This window comes from Lynx rufus, unplaced genomic scaffold, assembly GCF_022079265.1.
Source record: "Lynx rufus isolate CCGP_SWC_20201006 ecotype Redwood Valley unplaced genomic scaffold, mLynRuf1.p SCAF_4, whole genome shotgun sequence".
NCBI lineage: Eukaryota > Metazoa > Chordata > Mammalia > Carnivora > Felidae > Lynx > Lynx rufus.
This window is the reverse complement of record NW_025814856.1, coordinates 163,113,621-163,133,329: the sequence shown is the minus strand read 5'-3', so window position 1 is coordinate 163,133,329 and position 19,709 is coordinate 163,113,621. Positions and strand designations below refer to the sequence as shown.

At 60.0% G+C, this 19,709-nt stretch overlaps 2 protein-coding genes across 9 annotated transcripts; one reads left to right on the top strand and one right to left on the bottom strand.

The window, feature by feature from the left end:
• The first annotated feature begins 2,194 nt into the window (after nucleotides 1-2,194).
• RARRES2 (retinoic acid receptor responder 2) lies at nucleotides 2,195-4,056 on the top strand. The gene is made up of 4 exons (XM_047095401.1): nucleotides 2,195-2,368; nucleotides 2,572-2,676; nucleotides 3,621-3,716; nucleotides 3,940-4,056. Exons 1-4 carry the CDS (start codon nucleotides 2,195-2,197, stop codon nucleotides 4,054-4,056), a joined length of 492 nt encoding a protein of 163 aa, XP_046951357.1.
• Nucleotides 4,057-4,943: 887 nt separating this feature from the next.
• On the bottom strand, nucleotides 4,944-18,240 carry LRRC61 (leucine rich repeat containing 61). Of its 8 annotated transcripts, XR_006965155.1 has the most exons (6): nucleotides 17,970-18,240; nucleotides 15,705-15,879; nucleotides 15,163-15,322; nucleotides 9,504-13,137; nucleotides 9,331-9,383; nucleotides 5,906-6,070 (listed from the first exon to the last, which is right to left on the bottom strand). XR_006965155.1 is itself a non-coding variant. In XM_047096073.1 (4 exons), exon 4 carries the CDS (start codon nucleotides 5,905-5,907, stop codon nucleotides 5,128-5,130), a length of 780 nt encoding a protein of 259 aa, XP_046952029.1. In that variant the 5' UTR covers nucleotides 5,908-6,070; nucleotides 15,163-15,322; nucleotides 15,705-15,879; nucleotides 17,970-18,240; the 3' UTR covers nucleotides 4,944-5,127. The 8 variants fall into 8 exon arrangements, 5 of the variants coding, with proteins under 5 accessions (XP_046952029.1, XP_046952030.1, XP_046952026.1 ...); XR_006965153.1 differs by having other exon boundaries at nucleotides 9,331-13,137; XR_006965154.1 differs by lacking the exon at nucleotides 5,906-6,070 and having other exon boundaries at nucleotides 7,944-9,383.
• Nucleotides 18,241-19,709: the final 1,469 nt, after the last annotated feature.

The following is a 19,709-nucleotide window of genomic DNA, read 5'->3' as shown; positions in this document are numbered from 1 at the left end:
GGGAAGGAGACAACCATGGTTGAGACACAGAACCTGTTCTACAAGCCGGCTGGGAAGGAGCCGTGGTAACTGAGCTACCAGAAGCCAAGGGTCTTTCTGGCACCCCCAGAGCACATGGCAAAGGAAGCTGTCAGCTCCCTGTGGACAAGCACAGCAGGAGTGAATAGGGAAGGGGAGGAAACTTGTGCCAAACCCTGGGCCATCAGTCACTTTCCACGTATGTCCTCATTTAATCCTCAAAACAAGCCCGTAGCGTGGAGTCTCTGACGGCCACCTTGCAGAGAAGGAAGCAGAAGTTCCGGGGATGTGGGGGGAGGGTAAATGAGACCCTCTGTTTGGGGTAATTAGCCTAGGGCCTGGAGCCAGAGAAACGCCAGTGCTGGTCCCCGGCCCACCAGGTCCCAGAGCTGGTTCCTATTTGCTCAGGTTGCATGGCGGCTGAGTGGTATTTGGACAGTTTCCCCCTCGTCCCACACTAGCCTGGTGAATTCCATCACACCGTTCCGACGCGCCTGCGGGCTCGCACGAGACCTCTGAATCTATCAGCACCGAGGATGAGACGCGCAGGATCAAGACTGAACATGTTTGCTGGTGGTAAGTCACTGGACACCATACTCCTCTCTCTCCGTGTGGCCTCGGAGGCAGGGGGAGGGGTCGAATGACTCCTGAGGCCTCATCGGGTTTAAGGATGTCTGTATTTGTGGGAAGGCTTTCCCGAAATGTGGGTCTGAGGATGCCGGGGACTGGTCACCCAGGAGGGGCTGAAGAAGAGGGCAGCCCTACAGAGGCAGGACAGGGGGCCGGGCAGTCCCATATTCCATGGAGAAGCCAGGCCAAGACCGCTGAATGCTTGGGCTCCTCAGCCAAGGGGAAGTGGAGGGGAGGGTGGATTGGCCAGGGTTGGGGTGAAGGTCAGGCAGCAAGTCAGGGCGGGGAAGCGGGAGGGTGGATGGGAGGTGGGAGGTCTCCAGGGCTGGCTGCCTATCCTAATGGGGTGGGGAGGAGCCTTGGGAGGGCTGGGAGCTGGAGGGGGGTGTGGGAGGAGATGGGGGCCGAACCGGATTGGAGGGTGGGGGGCAGGAAGAGGCTGACAGGCTTGCCACAGTCGGCCAGAAGGGCAGCAGAGGCCCTGAAGCAGAGAGGAGGTGAGGAGGGGAGAGGGCCCCAGAGGCAGCTAGGTGAGAGGAGGGGCCACAGGGAGCAGCTCCAAGGGTGAGATCCGTCAACCCAACTGTCCGTCTGTCCGTCCATGAGCCTTTGCTATAAGGCAACACCCTGGTATCTTTCACCGAGGGGGCTTCTGTTTCCACATCTGTAACCTTCTGGTTCTAAGACCGCCAGTACACCGGAGTTCTGGGGGTGGGTCCATGCCTCAGGCAACCCCAGTCGTGGGCTGGGGTGGGCTGGGGGACAGGATCAGAAGGGCTGGGAGAGGGGTGGTGGGGGAAGGCCCCAGAAAAGAAGTTAAAGGAGACTTCTGCCTAAAGAAGAAAGCCATGGTAGGGTGGAGCTGAGACCCCGGTTTGGTTTCGGGGATCAGGGCTACGTAGGGCCAATGGCCACAGGCAGCCCCAGCACAGGGAGGGTTAAGCATCCTCCGGGTTCCCACCCTGCTCTGGGCCCCTCCCTTGTGTTTACGTCCTCCCAAAAATATTCTGCCTCCAGCTGGCCTCCTTCTGTGTCCTGCCCCTCCCCCTTGAGTTAGCCTTGGGGGCCCGAGGGGGTGCCAGGGCCAGGGCTCCCAGGACTACGAGGGAGCCAGCAGGCTCCGGCGTGCTGGGGCAGAAGCGGACCTGGAGAGGCTGAGGTGGGGGAAGCAGAGAGGAGCTCTGGGGGCCGCAGGCAGGAAAGGCGACTGGAGACACACGGGGAGAGAAAAAATGCTTTAGGAAACAGTGAGGCGGAACCGTGGTAGTGGGAGACCGGAGGGCTTCCCAGGCTCTTGGCCTGAGGACAAAAGCCAGCTCAGCATCTAGCCGGGACAAGGCCAACCGTGGGCTGAGCTGGATCCGGGGCAAAGTGGGGGGTGGGGTGGAGAGGGGAGCAAGGACGAGGGGAATACCAGGGGAGTCTGGACAAGAGGGCCACTTCCTGCCCCTCCACCTCTGCCTCCCCCACCAGCTGCAGGGCCCGGGCTGGTGGCTCCCCTGGCTGAACACACTCTCTGCAAGGCCAGGGTGACAGAGGTGAAGCCATGTGGCAGCTGCTGATCCCCGTGGCCCTGTGGCTGGGCATGGTGGGCCTGGGCAGAGCGGAGCTCACGGCGGCCCAGCAGCGGGGCCTGCAGGTGGCCCTGGAAGAATTCCACAAGCACCCGCCTGTTCAGTGGGCCTTCAAGGAGATTGGCGTGGACAGCGCCACAGACACGGTTAGCGGCACTGCCTGGGGAGGGGAGGGGAGGGGGCAGGAAGCAGGTGCAGAAGTGCTTGGGCTCGAGCACCCAGTTCTCCAGAGGCGCCGGCATCCCAGCCGCCTCCTCAGATGTGCTGTTTCACGCAGGGGAGGAGGGGCAGGTCACATCTAGGGACTGCTGGGCCGCTCAGCCGGCTGCTGGCCTTTGTCTGTCGGCAGCTCTTCCCTGCAGGGACCTTTGTGAGGCTGGAATTTAAGCTCCAGCAGACGAGCTGCCGGAAGAAAGACTGGAAAAAAGCTGAGTGCAAAGTCAAGCCCAATGGGGTGAGTGAAGGCCTGTGTGTGTGTGAGAGGAGAGAGAGAGAGAGAGAGAGAGAGAGAGAGGGAGGGAGGGAGATGGGGGCATTCACTCGGTGCGAGCATATGTCATCGGGGTCCAGCCAAAAGCCCTGAGGTTGGGGCAGCCTCCCTAGAGGCCGACCTGGCTGTGTGGGCCCCGGGTCATGGCACTGTGGGCAGCCAGGGCCGGGACAGGCAGGAGCAGAGAGGACAAATGTTCTTCAGGGAGAGTCCTCCTCCTGTCCGAGCTCCTCTCTCCGGCTTCCAGTCACTGGTGGAAGAGGCCCACGGTATGGGGTTTGCCGGGTCCCCATCCCAGGCCCGGTGAACTCCCCACTTTCGTGAGTCTTCAAGTAGACACAGCCCAGCCTGGACTGATTCGTAACAGGGCTTGACTGTATTCTGTCACCTGGGGGGCACAGCCCTTGCCACGGGGGAGTCCCCAGGCTGGGAGTGCCACGATCTGGGAGATCCAGTGCTAGTCCCGGCCCTCCCAATCACCAGCCCGTGACTGTCAGCTCCTTGAAGGCCTCAGTTCCCTCCGTCTGTTAAGGGAGGGACTGGATTATACCAGTGACTTTTTCCAGACTTTTATGTCATGACCCTTGTATTCAAATCAAATCCCAGAAGAAAATGCAAATTAATATATCAGTAGAGTGGCTCTGGTCAAAGTCTGGTGGGGAGGGTCCATCTGGGGAAGGAGTCCTGCCTGCACACACACCATCGGCTTGAGAGCTGCAGGATGGGCCCGAGTTGTGAGATCTCCCCGTCCTGGGGCGGGCCTGGCCCGCGGGACCCCTCGCCTCTCCGCCCTACAGCCTGCTGGGAGCACCCATCCCCACGGCACGCGGCCCCCAGTTTCCACCCCGCCGGGGCCACAGGACTGCCCTGACCTCTCTCCTCCCCCGGCCCCATGCTCCCCTCCCCAGAGGAAGCGGAAATGCCTGGCCTGCATCAAGCTGAACTCTGCAGACAAAGTCCTAGGCCGGATGGTCCACTGCCCCATACTCACGCAGGTCCAACGGGTAAGAGTGGGCAGAGGAGGAGGTGGAGAGGAGCGGGGAGGAGGATGGCAAGGGGGGGAAGGTGAGGAAGGGGTGAGGAGGTTGTGAAGGAGGGTGGGGAGGGGCTCGGGGCCTGGCCCCGCTATTCCCTAAGGGATGTGGAGGCGGGCGCCACCCTCCCCGGGGCACCGCTGCGGGGACAGCAGGGACAGCCATGGGCCTGAGCCGCTGCTGGCGCTGGCAGGAGCCTGAGGAACAGCACGAGGGGCAGTGCAGCAGGGTGGAGCGTGCAGGAGAGGACCCCCACAGCTACTACTTCCCGGGACAATTTGCCTTCTTCAAGGCCCTGCCCCCCAGCTGAGGCCTGCTGGTAGGTGGCCAGGACAAGGGGGACTGGGCGGAGCCGGGACAGCTGGGCCAGGGTGGGGCCCAGGGAGGCGGCGGGGATGGGGGGGGAAGGGGTAAGGATTCAGAGCCTGGGAAAAAAGCTTGGACCGACCCAAACAGCCTCCCTCACACCCAAATCTTAGCTTCTCTTTCCTTTCCTCTAGAATTTTGTCCCGCTTCCCGGACAGCAGGAGGTAACCAGTGAAAGACCCACCTCCCATCCCCGCGCCCAGGGAGGACGATCCCATTATCCCCGAGCTAATAAAACCGCTCTCCCAGATTCGTGCACTCCTCCTCTTGTATGGCCTCCTTCTCGGCTCAACTGTGGGAGCGAGGTCTTACAGGAGGGACAGGAGACTTCCCGTCCGTGCTGGGGAAAACGAAGCTCACGCACGAATGACAGGCAGCGATGCTTCCGCCAACAGAAAGATTTAATAGGGATCAGTGAGGGTGAGGATGGGCAGCGAAGGCTCCAGGGTCCCACGGGACAGGGGGGACCACAGCAGAGGGTCCTCTGAACAGGCAGCTTTGCAGGGCGGAGGACGCCAGCTTCGGTGCTCTGCCGCGTCCTCTCCCCAGGACTGGCCGGGACAGCAGACACGCGCGCCCTGCCTTTCTTACCTTTAGCCTTAGGAAAAAGTGCCTTTCTTCCCTTAAGTCTCAGACCCACGCAGCCACGGTGGCAGCGGCCGAGGACGCGGCTCAGCACGCAGCCTCCTCCCCAGCCGCAAAGCGCAGGTGGCAGACAGCCTCACGCCGCCAGCTGCTCGAGGACGGTCCTCACCCATGCTAGAGGCCGCGGAGGTGGTGTGTGTGTCCTTGAAGTGCGTGGAGGGACAGTATGGGATCTTCCTTGAGGTGGGGGTAGGAGGGAGGGGCTGCTCTTAGGAACACAGGTTAACAAAGAGCCCAACTTGCGGCCCGGTGGCCAGCGTGATTAAAGCGCACAGACGCGTACCAAGGCAGGAGAGGAGACATGGGCAGCCGGGCCGCAGCGTGCCAACCCTAGGGTCCCGTGCCCAGCTGTCACGGGCCACGGGCATATTCAAAACACAAAGGACGAGGCAGCGCCCGCAGGGCCGAGCGCCTGCTCGGCCCGGGCCAGGCTGTCGCTGGCCTGGCGGTCCAGCTCGTGGCACTCCTGCAGCGTGTCCCGGAACTGCCGGCACGCCTCCTCCAGGATGGAGCTGCTCCGGGGGGGCCACGACTCCCAGTACCCTGGCTCTACCCAGGGCTGCGCCTCAGCGGCTCTCGGGCCTGGGCTGGAGCCGGGGCGCAAGGAACTGTCCAGGTCCCGGCACAGCTGGTAGAACTCACTGCCACGCCCGGTCACGCGCTCGCCATCGATGACCTTCAGGCCAGGCAGCAGCTCTCGGACCAGCGTGGAGTAGGAGGGGCTGGCGCACAGCGGGTTGCCGAGTCGGGCCAAGGGGTCCCGGAGCCGCAGGCACTCGAGGCCCCGCAGGCCGGTCAGACACTGCAGCTGCCCAGGGGTGGCCAGCAGGTTGCCCGCGGCATTGAGACTCTGCAGGTTCTCGCAGGCGGCCAGCGGCTCCAGCCCCGTCAGCCGGTTGTCGGAGACATTGAGCACCACCAGCCGGCGCAAGGAGGCCAGCGGGCCCAGCTGGGTGAGCGCGTTGCCGGACAGGTCCAGCCACTCGAGAGCCAGGCACTCCCCCAGGCAGCCCAGGTCCACCAGCCCCAGACCCCGAAGCTTCAGCAGCAGGATGGACTCCAGGGCGAACTCACCCGAGCGCGACTTGAGCAGCTGCGGTGTGACGCGCGCCCCGTCCGCCTCTCCTGGCTTCTCAGCCTGGGGCTCCATCAGACGCGGTCCGTCCAGGCGGCCCGGGCCCTGGTCCTGTCACAGGGACGTGGGTGCCGGGAGGGGTCAGCTGACGGCGCGCCCAGAAAAAGGCACCCTCGAGTCCGCCTGGGCCAGGGCCGGAGGCCTGTTTCCAGCACCGCTGCTCAAGGGCCGGAGGCTCCTGAGGAGAGACAAGCAAACAGTGAGCAGGCCTCTCCTGAGCGTCCTGAGTCCGCAGCCGTCGACGGCACCAAGTACCGCCCAGCCTCTGCCACTGAGGCAGAAAGCGAGCTGGCCCAGCAAGACCTGAGGCCACAGAGCCCCCCCTGAGGGAGGCAGGCCAGGCGCAGGCCTCCACCTAAGCGGGGGGGGCCCTGACGAGGCTCGAGCAGTTACGGCCATAGCGGACGGAATTCAGATTCTTCCCCTTTTCCGTATCTGCACCGGGAGGCAAAATCTCTAAATTCTCCTTTTTTGGCAACCGCTCTTTATGATCTATCTTTATGAATTCTGAGGTGTTTCTTTTTAACTATTTTAGTTTTTGAATAGATTATAGGTCACCACCACCAACAATCTGTTTTGTTTCCTTCCATATGCAGACGCAAGACAGCACGATAGGCCTTGCTTCGGTCTCTCAAAAATGTTCTTGACTCAATGTTTTATTTTTATTTTATTTTTAATTTTTTTAACTTTTATTCATTTTTTGAGGAAGAATCCAAGTGGAGGAGGGGCAGAGAGTCGGGGACAGAAGATCCAAAGCGGGCTCTGGCCTGACAGGCTGACAGCAGTGAGCCCGATGTGGGGCTGGAACTCACGAACCGCGAGGTCATGACCTGAGCCCAAGTCGGATGCAACCGGCCGAGCCACCCAGGCACTCCCCCACCCTTTTAAAAATATTTTTAACTGACCCAATGTTTTTTTTAAAACATTAGCAATGCATTCAGAATGGTCTCCAGATTGCATAGGCCAACGTGTAACCTCTGGTTGCAGCTGTGGGGCCTGAAGGCTCAGCTCTCTCAGTCCAATGAGGAGCCTAAGGTCAAGGGAAGGAAGGGACGGTGACGGCCCCGGGAGCAGGTGCAGCACTGCCGGTCCTGATGCCATTGCTCTCCACCCTAGCCCGCCAAACTAGCTCTTTACTCTGGCATCGATGCAAGGGCATCAATCCCTATGTGCCAGACAGAATGGTCCTACCTGCAAACATGACGTCATTTCCTAAGAATGCAAGCGGGGGAAGGCCAGGCAAAGAAGCCATCCTGGACGGAAGGACCGGGGTAGCACCTGGGTTCCGGGAAGGCAGGGGAAGGAGGGCCTTTCCAGTTACCAATGGCCGTGGGCCAGCATGAGCCTAGGCGCCAGTGGAGACCACACGCAGGAGGGAGGAGGCTTGGGCGGGGGGACATCGGCAATGCCGGCCACAGAGGGGTCAAGGTTTGAGCAGAGAGAAAACAAGGGACCTCTGCTCCAAGTGGCAGCTTCCCAACCCTGCAGACTCTAGCCGGGCCTGGGCCAGGCAGAGTGATGCCTGCAAGGAACCATGGGACCATTCACTCCTGTTTATAAAACCTGGGTTCCAGGGTGTTGACCAGTCCCAAGTCTGTGTTTACACAATCAATGCAGTTTTTTAGTTCCCTCTCCAAGGAAACCGGGCCCAGAATTCCTCCCACACCCCCACCAGGGAGCTGGGGAGGCTGCTAACAGATCTGATCTGCCTCCCCCACGGCTTTACCTAGCTCCTTCCAGTCCGCAACACCCCTTCATTTCCACTTCATTTCTTTCCAAAAGCGATTCCAGGCATCCACTAAGAGGTCTGGTTCACTGTATTCAAAAGGGGTCTGCTGGGGCTTGTAAGTGAGACGCGGTCAACTTTGCACCCACTTAAAACTGTCACCCAGGGGCGCCTGGGTGGCGCAGTCGGTTAAGCGTCCGACTTCAGCCAGGTCACGATCTCGCGGTCCGTGAGTTCAAGCCCCGCGTCAGGCTCTGGGCTGATGGCTCGGAGCCTGGAGCCTGTTTCCGATTCTGTGTCTCCCTCTCTCTCTGCCCCTCCCCTGTTCATGCTCTGTCTCTCTCTGTCCCAAAAATAAATAAAAAATGTTGAAAAAAAAAATTAAAAAAAAAAAACTGTCACCCATGGGGGTGAGGGGTGCGAGAGGGTCACCAGACACTAGAACCTGCCATAAAAGCACTGGAGAGACAGGGCTTCACGGAAGGCAGCGAGCACTGAAGCGTGTAGAACAGCTTCCAAGGGTCTAGCCACGTCACTGGATGCAGGGGCTCCCTTCCCCGACATGTGGGGCACATGGGACAGCCTGAGGGAGGGGGCAAGAAGACATCCAGCTGGAGGTGACCATGTGCATCGGGCCTAGGAGGCAGTCGAAGCTCTAGGCTAAAGGGACTCAAGCGTCATCCGCAGAGGTGCCCAGGGAGAATGTGTGGCTCACGGGCCAGGCTTCTGGAGGACACAGACCTCTTTAAGTATCTGCAGGCCTCTGTCCGGGATCACGCACAGCTTCCCAACCACACGCTATTTTGGGGGTGAATGTGGTCAGGAGCCCCTGGCGCACAGAGAAAGGGAGCAGTCACGGGCCGACGTCGAAAGAACACCAACATTTATGAGGCTGAGTGGAGGGCACTGACAAGCAGCCAGAGGGAGGCGTGCAAGGACCCAGTGACGGACACTGTTCCAACGCCCACCAGACTCAGAGATGAGGCCCCCGGGCAGGGGCAAGCCCACAGACTGACCACGACGGTTAGGGAGCCATGCCCTGGAGAACTGGCTCGATGACCGTCTAGACGGAGATGGCTGCTGTGGAGGGAAAGGACGGGAGGACCGGGTAGGGGCGGTGGTGGGAGGAAGGGAGGAATTGTACGTGCTCCCCACGTTACAGCTGGGAAGAACGCTTTTTGCAGGAGAGGAAACAGAGGAGCAAAGAGCACATTAACTGGAAATCGGGACTTCTGTGCCCCCAAGTCCTGCCTGGGAGGAGACATGTGGCCCTCCAGCTCACCGCCCCACGCCCCCGCCGGTGATAGTACTGCATAGTCACCAAGGTGAATCCCTGACTCTCCGGTGCACAGACCTCTGCTCTGCCCCCGGTCCCATGCTCCCTGAAATCCGCACGCCTCAAGCAGGCAGGTCTGGGCCCGACCGACCGAGCGCCCTCCCACCTGCTGTGCAAACCCAGCTGACACACAGGTGGCAGCTTGGAGCGGGTGGGCCCTGCTGAGGGAATTGGCTCATCCACGCCAACCCCCTGCAACGCTCACCCCTGAACATCCAGAATCCGAGTCCTCCTATCCTGGTCCAACATGTGTCTGCGGACAGGATTTGGTCACACGGATGGGACCATGACTAAGGCACAGAGGACACTCGTCTCTCCTGCAGGAGGCCACCTTCCCTCGTTCCGAATCGCCACTGCTGAGTCTCAGTTTACCTACCTGGCAAGTGGGCTGGCAAACGGTGCCCAGGAGCCAGCCAAGGCAGGACACAGCTACAGCCAAGGGGGAAACGGTTAACACAGCGCACAAGTGGACAGTCCCATGGCTGCTCCAGTGAGACCCTTCCTCCGGCCCATCGCCTCCCATCCCCAGTGGAGTTCAGGGTTCTTTACCACAGCACGACTGCCATCCGAGACCGGGTGAGTCTCTGTCGTGGCGGTGATCCTGCGCATGGCAGGTGTTCAGCGGGGTCCCTGTGCCACCCACAGAGGTGTGTGGCACAACTTACAGTCACTTTTGGAGAGTTCACCTTTTCTATGCACAAACCGCTAGAGACAAATTAAGCAATATATGAATGGGAAATGACATCACCCTGGGGAAGAAAAAAAGGGCAATGTGTCAAGAATCGAGAACCTGTCCCTATTCCCTCCAAACAGGTGGAGGGAGGACTCTGGCCACCTCTGTCTAATGCCCTAGGGTGCAGCATCCTGCCCTCCCCTCTGATGCCGGACACACTTCCCACAGGCAGACTTTCAGGGCGTCAGACGAGGTCGGCCTCGCTGTTCCGCTCCCCGTCGGCCGGGTCTCCACTGGGGAAGATGAGGGCAGGGGCAGGGTAGTCGGGGAAATTCTCCAGGTTGCTCTTCAAGAAGAGGAGATGTTCAATGGTCCCCACTGGGAGAGGGGTGCTATGCTCTGCAAGGGCAGGGCTGTCCAGGGAGGCACAGACGCTTCTAGAGAAGGCCCCCGTCGGGGGACAGGACAGGTAGACAGTGGCCAGTCTCGCCAGAGCTGGCCAGACCTCCTGCCTCTTCTCCCAGTAAACCAGCGGGTCCTCCTGGGCGCCAACTGTCTCATTCTCACGCAGGTACTTCTTGACGATGACACTGGCCAAGTGGCTCTCGGTGGAGAGCGACGCTCCGCTTCTCTTGGACGCCAGCAGCCCCACGCTTTCCAGCTGCTCCAGCAAGCTCTTCTCCCTCTGGTCCAGCAGCAGAGACCCCGAGCCGCCACCCCCCCCGCACAGGCACCTTCTGGCCCTTCCCCTCGGCCCCGAGGCTCCTGGTGACTCGGCCGCTCGGGGTAGAGCCCGCACGCCTCGCCTTGGGGCTGTGCAGGGAGGGTGAGGGAGGCAAGGAGTAGTCAGACACCATGATCTCCTTCACCTTGTACACGAGAACCTGCTTCCAGTGGTCAATGTCGGCCCCCGCGGGCAGGATGGACTCGATCTTCCCCTTGAAGCGGGGGTCCAGGAGGGTCGCCAGCACAAACTCCTTGCGGTGGAAGAGCTCGTTGAGCTGGCCGTCTGTGGAGAGCTGCAGGGCCAAGCCCTTGGCCAGCCGGACGGCTGCCCCCACCTCCCCGCCGCCCTGCTCCTCGAAGTGCCGGTTAACCTGCTCCAGGAAGATATGCAGGTAGCGTAGCTGGGGCAGCACCTGGCTTAAAGAAGCCCACGCGGCGCTCGCCTCCCGGACCGCCACCCAGAAGGGCTGCAGGAGCGTGACCAGACTGTCCGTCAGGCTCCAAAACGTAGTCGACAGGGCCGTCCCAGCCTTGCCCAGCTGGTGTCGCCTCTCGTACTCTTGCAGGGGCCGCTGCTGCCTCACCAGCCACTCCAGCAAGCAGTAGGCGGACACCCAGTGGTCCGAGAGCTCCCAGAAGGGCTGCTGGGCCGGGAGGCCACGCTGCTGCTGCAGCTGGCCGAGGAGCCGCCGGGCCTCCGCGGAGCCCCGGAAATGGCTGCAGATGGCCCGCACCGTACCCAGGATGAGCTGGACGCTCTGATGGTGCCGCAGGAAGTTCCTCACCAGGGAGTCGAGGCAGTGGGCAAAGCAGGGGAGGTGGGTGTAGCCCTCTGTCCTCACTGCCTGCTCCAGGCTGAGGCAGCCGCCCGACACCAGGAAGCCTGGCTGCAGGGAGCTGCGGCTGAGCCACAGGCCCACCTGCTCCCGCAGCTGCCCCTGCCTCTCCTCCGGAGAGCTCTCCTGGGGCAGGCCCCGAACCCACAGCACGGCCTGCTTTCTCAGGCTCCCCGACGCCACCCGCCGACTGCCCGGCTGTACGGCTCCCCAGTGGGCGGTGATGGCCACGTAGTCCACAACCGTGTCCCGGGCAGCGGTGGACACGGTGAGGTGGACACAGCTGCCCTTGGCCCACTGCATCTCCCGACACACCTGCTCCTCGATCGCCTCACGGAGCAGAGGCAAGGCTCTCCCGCAGAAGAAGGCGGGAGGCGGCACGTGGTAGCAAGGGTCGACCTGGGCCATAAACCTTCTGAAAGGCAGCGATGACACAAAGGACAGCGGCAAAGCCAGGCTGCAGAGCAACTCCGCGATGCTGCGGGTCCAGGCCTGTGCTCGGGGCTGGCCGGGGGCGTGGGTGCCACCCCGGCCCACCCCGACTGCCGGCGGGGAGGCGGCAGGGTCATCTCTACAGGAAGGAGGCAAGAGAGGCGGAGCCAGTGACAGCTGCTCAGGCCTGCCCGCCGCCAGCTGCCTGCCACCGTCCACCAGAGGGGAGGCATCCGTGCAGCGTCCTGGTGACGGCAGCCCCTCAGGGGCAAGGCCAGCAGGACTTGCGGGCAGGCCCTTGTGCTTTCTCTCCTCGGCCCCGTCCTTCTTCTCCCCCGGGCTGGCGGCGGCTGGCCTTCTGTCTCTCTCTAGTCCGTGCTTACTCACCAAGTGACGGACCAGGCCTGAGGTTTGGAAATGCCCCTTAAATTTGCCCAGTCTGATGCTGGCATGACACAGAGTGCAGGTGACGTGGCAGACGTCCTTGCAGTCAATGGTAAAGAACCGTCCGATGTCTGACACGGCCTTGTGACCCACGGTGTCCGCGGGGCCGGGGGAATGCCCGGGAAAAGCCCAGCCCTTGGTCTCCGCTTTTAGAGTTCTGACCAGCTTCTTCAGGCAGGGCGGCTTGTCCCCGACAGCCGCAAGCAAGTGCCTCTTCTTCCATTTCTTGAGGCGTCGCAGCTCTCTGGCCAGATGGGCGATGAGGAGGTCAGCTCGTCTTGCCTTCTCACTCTCACCAGGCTGGCCCGCCTCTGGCCTGTCCGCCCCGGCTGCCTGGTGTAGCGCTGGGGGAGAGGGGGACTGGCCAGAGCTGAGCGCTGGGGCCCTCGACTTCTTTCCCGTCGGCTCCCCCTCCTCCCTCTGCCCTCGTGCCTTCTGTTTGGACACCTTCTTCTCGGGCTGCCCAGGGGGCTCCTGCCCAAGCACAGACTTGAGGCTGTAGAGGCCAGAGTCGCCCTTTGGCTTCCTCCGCCCAGGGCTGGCCTGGCACTTTTCACGGGAGGCAGCTGGGTGCAGACCGGGCCTCCCCAGGGAGCAGGCTTCGCTCGTCTCACTGTGGACAAGTAGGCCCGGGGTGCCTTCCTCCTGCTCCTCCAGGAAAACTCCGTCAGGTGAAGGGACCGACGAGGAACTGGGGAGGGGGTGAGGTCTCTTCCTCCGCAGGGGCAGATCCGTCTCACTCCCCTTCGGGGAGGCAGACGGTCCGATCTTGCTGTGGCCACTGACAGCCCTCTCTCCTATGTCTACAAACTCAAGTTTGACCTCGGTCTCCAGCAGGCGCCCCCCCGCACCCCAGCCAAGTCCATGAGAGGTATTGGTAGCTCTGGTTTTAAACTTGGAGCTAGGAGAAGCCAAGGAAGCAGCTGGGCTCCTGGGTCTGGTCACGGAGGAGGCAGCACACACAGACGGCCCCTGCCCCACTGATCCTGAAGGTGTATGTCTCTTGGGGGGCTTCCCGATTTTTTCCACTTCCAACATGCTTGGGAACTTGGGGAAATGAGATGGGCCCAGGCTGCAAAGCAAGATGAAAAGAACGGCTCTCAGCTCCCCTACTCAACCGTGGGGACTCTGCGGGGAAGGCCAGAGGGGAGAAAAACGAGCAGAGGACAGAGGCGTAGGGAGAGCCTAGGAAATCAGCCCCGGGACAAAACTCTCAAGACCGCAACCTCCTTGGTGAAGGCTGACATTCACTCCTCCAGACTGAATGGAACAGCCCTCAACCAGAATCCCCAGGGCCCTCTGTACGTTAGCAGTTTCTACATCCATCTTTGCCAAACTAACTGAGGTTCTCTTTTTCCTTTCGATGTTTATTGAGAACCCAGCAGGCACTTGGCGATTCTGCCTTGTTGTGGATAACGGAGAAGATCGGCAAGGTCCCTGCGTGCACGTGGCCTCCAGCTTGGCTGGAGAGACAGAAGTAAGGGACTGACCCGCACAACAGGGAGGTGCAGGAACAGAGGGGCGCCACTTGCAGCTGTGAGTCCCCAAGGAGGGGACCGACCTGACCAAGAAGTCAGACAGGTCTCCCTGGCGGAGGTGCAGGCGCCAGGTGCCGTCAGCTCAGGCCAGGAGGCGTGGAGCCCATGTCTCTGCATCCCGGGCACCCAGGCTGTGCCCGTCACCTGGCAGGGCATCAGAAACAGGTCATGATGCTGGGTACTGGGCGGTGAGACCTCCAGAGGCCTTGCTTAGATCTTCTGAAATTCCTTCTCTAGAAATCAGCCTGCGTCAGGAACACAGGACAGCAGCACAGAACAGGGTAGCCCCTGATGCCAGTGACGCGTGCCCCCCAGTGTCCTGTCACTCCCCTCTCTCTGTCCTAGAGAGACTCTATGCTCTGGATCTGGCCCCCACCGCTCGTCAACACCCTTCTTGCCAAGGCCACCAGCGTCCCCCTCGGCACCGCCTCCAATGGACCTCTTTGCAACCCGTGAGGGCCGGCCCACGTCCTCTGTCTGGAACGCCACCTTTCCGTGGCCCTGGGATACCACACTTCCACCTGCACCTCCCCTGCAATCTCAGTTCTGGTCCCTCTTCCTCCGCCTGTTTCTTCCTGCTGTTTCCCAGGGTTCGCACCCAGATCTCGATTCTCAGTTCACATACCCTCCCCAACTGGGGTTGCGTTTACACACTGACACGGCGAGCCTCTCTCCGGCTCAGATGGCTCTCTCCAGCTCCCGCTCACCTGTCTTCCTATAGTCACCTCACTCGTAAACGGGATAGTGTCTACCCAGATGCTCAAGCCCAGGCACGACCTTTACCTCCCTTCTCCTCATTCGCTCTCCTAGAGATCGGGTCACAGTCAGATCCAGGCACACCAGAAAAGAGACACAGAGAAGTCAGAACGGAAGTACGTGGAAAGGGAAGGAAAGAAAGAAAAAGCCCAGCGCGAGAATGCATCTCTCTAGACAAGGACAGACTCGCAGGTGACCTAACAGCTCACTACACACATCAGAAAGCAAGTGGAGTTCAAGTCTCATCACGCCAAAATGAGATACGGATTAAACAGGAAGATTTAAAACCAGTATGTTCTGACACTGAGTGATGTTAAACATTAAAAAGAATCACCAGGCAGGCTCCACGCTGGGACTGGAGCTTGCTTAAGATTCTCTCTCTCTCCCTTTGCCCCCTTCCCCCCCACCAGTGCCCACCCTCTCCCCCACCCCTCTCGTGCACATGTACGTGGGGGGCAGGGGGAGGGAGGGGGAAACAGAGAAAAAGAAAAACAGAATCACCAGGGAGAGCAGGACTGCCTTTGTAGGTGACAAGCCCACTAAGGCGGCTCCGGGAAGATTCTGACCATATAAGAGGGTGAGCGACGTGATGCTGAGCTCCTCCCAGCGGGAAAACCTCAGAAGGATGAGAGGCATCACCCCAGGCCCACTGCCCAAGAACCCAGCTGCTGCCACACCGAATGTGTGACCCCCCCACAGGAGAGGCACCGTGGACAGGCTGGACGAAGGTGCCGCGAACTGTAAGACACCATCCCGGGGCCCAGGAGAAGTGCTCTGGGACATCAGAACCGGACTGGGCTTACCTCAGCTCTTATTTCATGGCTGTAGAACTGGAAATCCAGAGTGGGGGCGTGATGGCAGAGCGGACGACCAGGGCCGGCAGCAGGCCTCCGGAAGCGGCCTGTAGGCTTTACCACCACTGACAGCTCAGAGCGAGCAACTGAAACCTGGCCCGAGTCAGACCTGCGCTCACCAGTGATGGCCGAGAAAAGGAAAAAACCGGTGTGTTAGGACTGTGCCTGGCTCACACCAGTCCCGTTCTGTTCTCCAATGTGCCTTGTCCCGTCAGTACATCTTTTTTGGTCGATCCATTGGACCACTTAACAAGAATTCATCGGATACCTGCCGTAAGCCAGCCCCGTGCCCTGAAGACACAAATACAGGAGAGGAAGCACCCGGTTGGCACCCGAGGCTTAGGACAAGAAGACAACCTGGAAATGGGCTCATGGCACCAGACCACGGCAAGCGGTGTCCGCACTGTGAAGGCCGGGCCTCGGCCTGACCTACAGATAAACGGATTCTGTGACACTGGACTTTGGACTCCATCCTGCGAGGGGTCACTTACCTTCAGCTACTGCTTCAGGATCCTTAACTCCTGACGGACTCCTTGAGTACAGCTGGGACCTTGCGCAGGTGCAGTCGCCGATGTAACACACTGCCTTCTCTTAAGCCACCAAAGCACACAAGGACGACAACGAGGCTGACACTGGGAGGACCAACTCGAATCGAACGAAATGAATCTAAGATGCAAAATTTGAAAGGAAAACCATTCAAAAACTCCAGTACTTTGGTTATCGGTGAGAAGTTACTTGTGACATTTCTCCTGAGAGATGACAAACGCACATTTGAGGACAGCTACGACGCAGAGGCCCTCGGGCTACCCACTGAGCAGCATTACGAGCACCGCAGCGAGGCCATGTGAGGCAGGCACGGCACACGGGGGGCGAGGAGGGCCGGGCAGGTAGTGGCAGAGGGACTGGGGCTGCGGGGACAGTTTGGACAGCTCTTCCGGAGGCACATGTGGAGGAGAACTGGGGGACAGAGGGGGACTCCCTAGTGATCCCATTGACTAATGCAAGTCACTTTTGGATATACTGATTCGCGGTTGTTCTACAACAAATCTTTAGAAATACATGTGACAGATACGGGGTAGGGTCTGAGCTAAAGGTACAGATCCGTGTGAAAGCCTCCACAGAAACTAAGGAAAGGGCCGGAGGGAGAAGAGAGTGGCGGGCGGCTGTCCAGGCAACGCAGACACTGTAGAGAGGCCAGAAGGGGAGGGGACTTCCAAAATGACTGACAGGCAAAGACAGACACAGAAGAAACTAAAGCCAAGTTAGGAAAGCCAAGAGAAGACTCTCCAGGTAGGCCAGGCAGAGTCAAGGTCACTGCAGAGGACGAAGACGGAGACATGGCTGTGCAGTGAGAACTGGGGGACACAGGTGCCTGCCATGTCAGAGGTGGGGTGGGGAAAGAAGGGCCACGCTTTGGAGATAAAAGGCTTGACTTCATCTCCAAACAGAGAAAGGGCGCAGTGGGAAGAGAGAAAAGAATATACATATACAGGAAAGAAGTGATGGCAGGAACTTTCTTTGGGAAAGGGATGCAGGACACAGGCGGTGAGCGGGTTTATCTTTGGAGACGAGAAAGAATCTATTTTCTCTGAGAGCAAAGAAAGACGGAAGGCTGTGGTGCCAGGCAAGCCCCTGAGTGCAGCTGGGGGAAGGAACTGAGGCAGTTTATGACAAGGAGCCTACAGATTCCCAAGGGGAAGCCATAGGTCTCCAGAGGCAGCAACCTGCTGGCTGAGACTGAGATGGCAGGTGTCTCTTGCATGTCTCCTACATCTGTGCAGCCTGCATGGATCAGGGGGCTCTCTTCTAACTGCACTCAGCAGCCCTTTCCCCATGTGCATGCCCAGAAGGCAAGGAACCACTTCCCTATTTCTCTGTGCCTGCCTTACCCCAGAGCCTTGTGCAGAGCTCAGCCTGCCCAGGGTATCCCGTAACTATGCCACACCTTTCCCTGTGTTTTTACTGCCCAATCCCACCGACCAGCCCCCTCCTGTCTTAGCTCCTGCGCTGTCTATCCATCCCAGACCCCAGGACACTTCAAGGCACTTGCTGGACCCTCAAGTCCTGGGTTCCTCATCCCCCACCCCCCACCCACTCACTTGCGGGGAGACAGAAAGGTGGTGAGAAAAAGAATGGGAGGAAGGAAAAGAGTAGAGCAAGTTACTACACATTTTGGGGTTTGACCACGCGCGAAAATTTGGCTTCCAGCAAACCCTAAGCGAGACGTTTTAAAGAATAATCGCGTGTCGTTAGATTTCACATTATGCCAAAGTGACAAAAGATGAGATCTGTTTTAAATTACACACCAGGAGAACCCGTTGCTGTGTTCTGCGAGGCTGCCTTCCATAACGGACTGAAGAGCATGAGGTCTGGAGCCAGGATACGTGGGCTGAAATCCTGGCTGCTACCCACTCAACAGCTACCTATGATCCCGCACTAGGGTGCCTCGGTTTTTTCACCTATACAACAGGGATAACAGCCCCCACCTCACAGGTTTGTTCCGTGAGCTAAAACACGTAGAAGCCTGTTTAAGGGCAGTCCCTGGCACAGAGCGAGACTGGACACGACCCGCTGTCCAATACATACAGCCTCACCGGGCGTGCTTTCGGCGCCGGGCACTGGGAGGGGGCTGCTAGCCAGGGAGGGAGACCCCGGGGCCTTCCGACGCGCCGGGAGGGGCTGGGCAAGGCGCCCCACCCTCCAGCCCCGGCGTCCGCGTCCGTGAAGCGGGACCGCAACGCCCCCTCCCGGCTTACCTACGGCCTGGGGTCCGGGAGGGGCCTGGCCGCCCGCTGAGACCAGGCCCGCGAAGCTACGAAGCCGGGCGCCGCTCCCGCCACAGCCGACAGCCCCGCAGCAGTCGGCAGCGACGAGCCCACCGCCCCACCGGCCACCGCGCCTCACCCCCCGCCGCGGCGGGAGCCCCCGGAAGACACCAAAGGCCCAAAGGAGCCGGGGTAGGGGGCTCGACTTCCGGGACGCGCAGGGGCTACTTCCGGGAGCGACGCGCGCCCACCCCTGCCTGCGGATGGTACGCTCCTCCAGCTGGCGGCCCGCGCCCCCCAGCGCGCAGGCGCGGGCGGCCGCGGCCGGAAGCCCTAGGATTGCGGGGTCCGCTCCGCCCGAAGTCGCGCGTTCTTTTCACCGTGGCTGGGAAACCCTAGCACTAGTTTAATACCGCTGCTTCAGCTGCGTGGCCTCGAGAAAGCAGTCACACGCGCGAAGAGACAGCGGTGGCCTAGTCTTCCTCCCTAGCTGATGTCCAAGGCCCTTTCCGACCCGGGCTCCCTGCGCCCGGGGAAGATGCCCGAGTGCGACCCGCGCGCAGATAGACGGAACCGCAGCCATTGTAATGGACATGTTGTCGGGGTCTCTTCCAGCCTTGAAGGCTCGCGCGGCATTTCAGGAAGCCCTCCCGGGGTGTCTCCCGGGACGGTTTCCCACCGCTTGGCGGTGCCGCGAAGGCTTCGCCCATGTCTCCTGGGACGCGCTACCACCTCCGCAAACAGCCGTTCAGGGGCCACGGAGGCTGCGCCCCTTGGGTTGGGCAGAGAATGCCGTGTTCTTCCACGAAAGTGCCCAATTCTTGTCTCACAGGCCGCCTTGAGCTTCTTGGCAGCCCTAGGGTCAGACTGATGAAAGGGCCTAGGCTGGGGTCACTACCTAGCCTTGGTCAGTCGTTCCTGTTCATCTTGCCAGGGGTGGTCTCGGTTTTTACCCTCATAGCGTCCCTCCCCTGGCCCCCAGCAAATCGACTCCAGGCTGGTCCAGTCCTCCTGTTTGGGCTAAAACTAGGACCTCTGCAACAAGAGTACACATCTTTACAATTTATCGAGTCACTTTTTAAAGTGTTATTTTTAAATTTAAGGGGGGGGAGAGAGAGAAAGAGAGCATAAGTGTGCACAAGCCAGGGAGGGGCAGAGAGAAGAGAGAGAGAGGATTCCCAAGCAGGCTCCGCACTGTCACAGAGGAGCCTGATGCGAGGCTGGAACTCACCAATGGTGAGCTCATGACCTGGGTCAAAATCTATAGTCAGATGCTTAACCCACTGAGCTACCTAGGTGCCCCATCAAGTCATTTTTAATGTTACTTGATTCTCTCAGTCCATGTGCCAGCACCATTGTTTTCATTTCTGTAGCTTTGCACATCGTGACTCTGTCATACTTTCAAATATCTGGGAGTATCCTCAATACTCTGCTTTTCCAGTAATTTCCTGGTTATTTCTCCGTTTATTTTTTCCTGAGAACTTTATTTTTTTTTTCAACGTTTTTTTATTTATTTTTGGGACAGAGAGAGACAGCGCATGAACGGGGGAGGGGCAGAGAGAGAGGGAGACACAGACTCGGAAACAGGCTCCAGGCTCTGAGCCATCAGCCCAGAGCCTGACGCGGGGCTCGAACTCACGGACCGCGAGATCGTGACCTGGCTGAAGTCGGACGCTTAACCGACTGCGCCACCCAGGCGCCCCTTTCCTGAGAACTTTAGAATAAGCATAT

Coding starts and splice junctions, on each gene's coding strand:
- RARRES2 (XM_047095401.1), top strand. CDS start 2,195: ATGTGGCAGCTGCTGATCCCCGTGGCCCTGTGGCTGGGCATGGTGGGC. Junction 2,369..2,571: donor TGGACAGCGCCACAGACACG/GTTAGCGGCACT, acceptor GTCTGTCGGCAG/CTCTTCCCTGCAGGGACCTT. Junction 2,677..3,620: donor GCAAAGTCAAGCCCAATGGG/GTGAGTGAAGGC, acceptor TCCCCTCCCCAG/AGGAAGCGGAAATGCCTGGC.
- LRRC61 (XM_047096070.1), bottom strand. CDS start 13,103: ATGTTGGAAGTGGAAAAAATCGGGAAGCCCCCCAAGAGACATACACCT.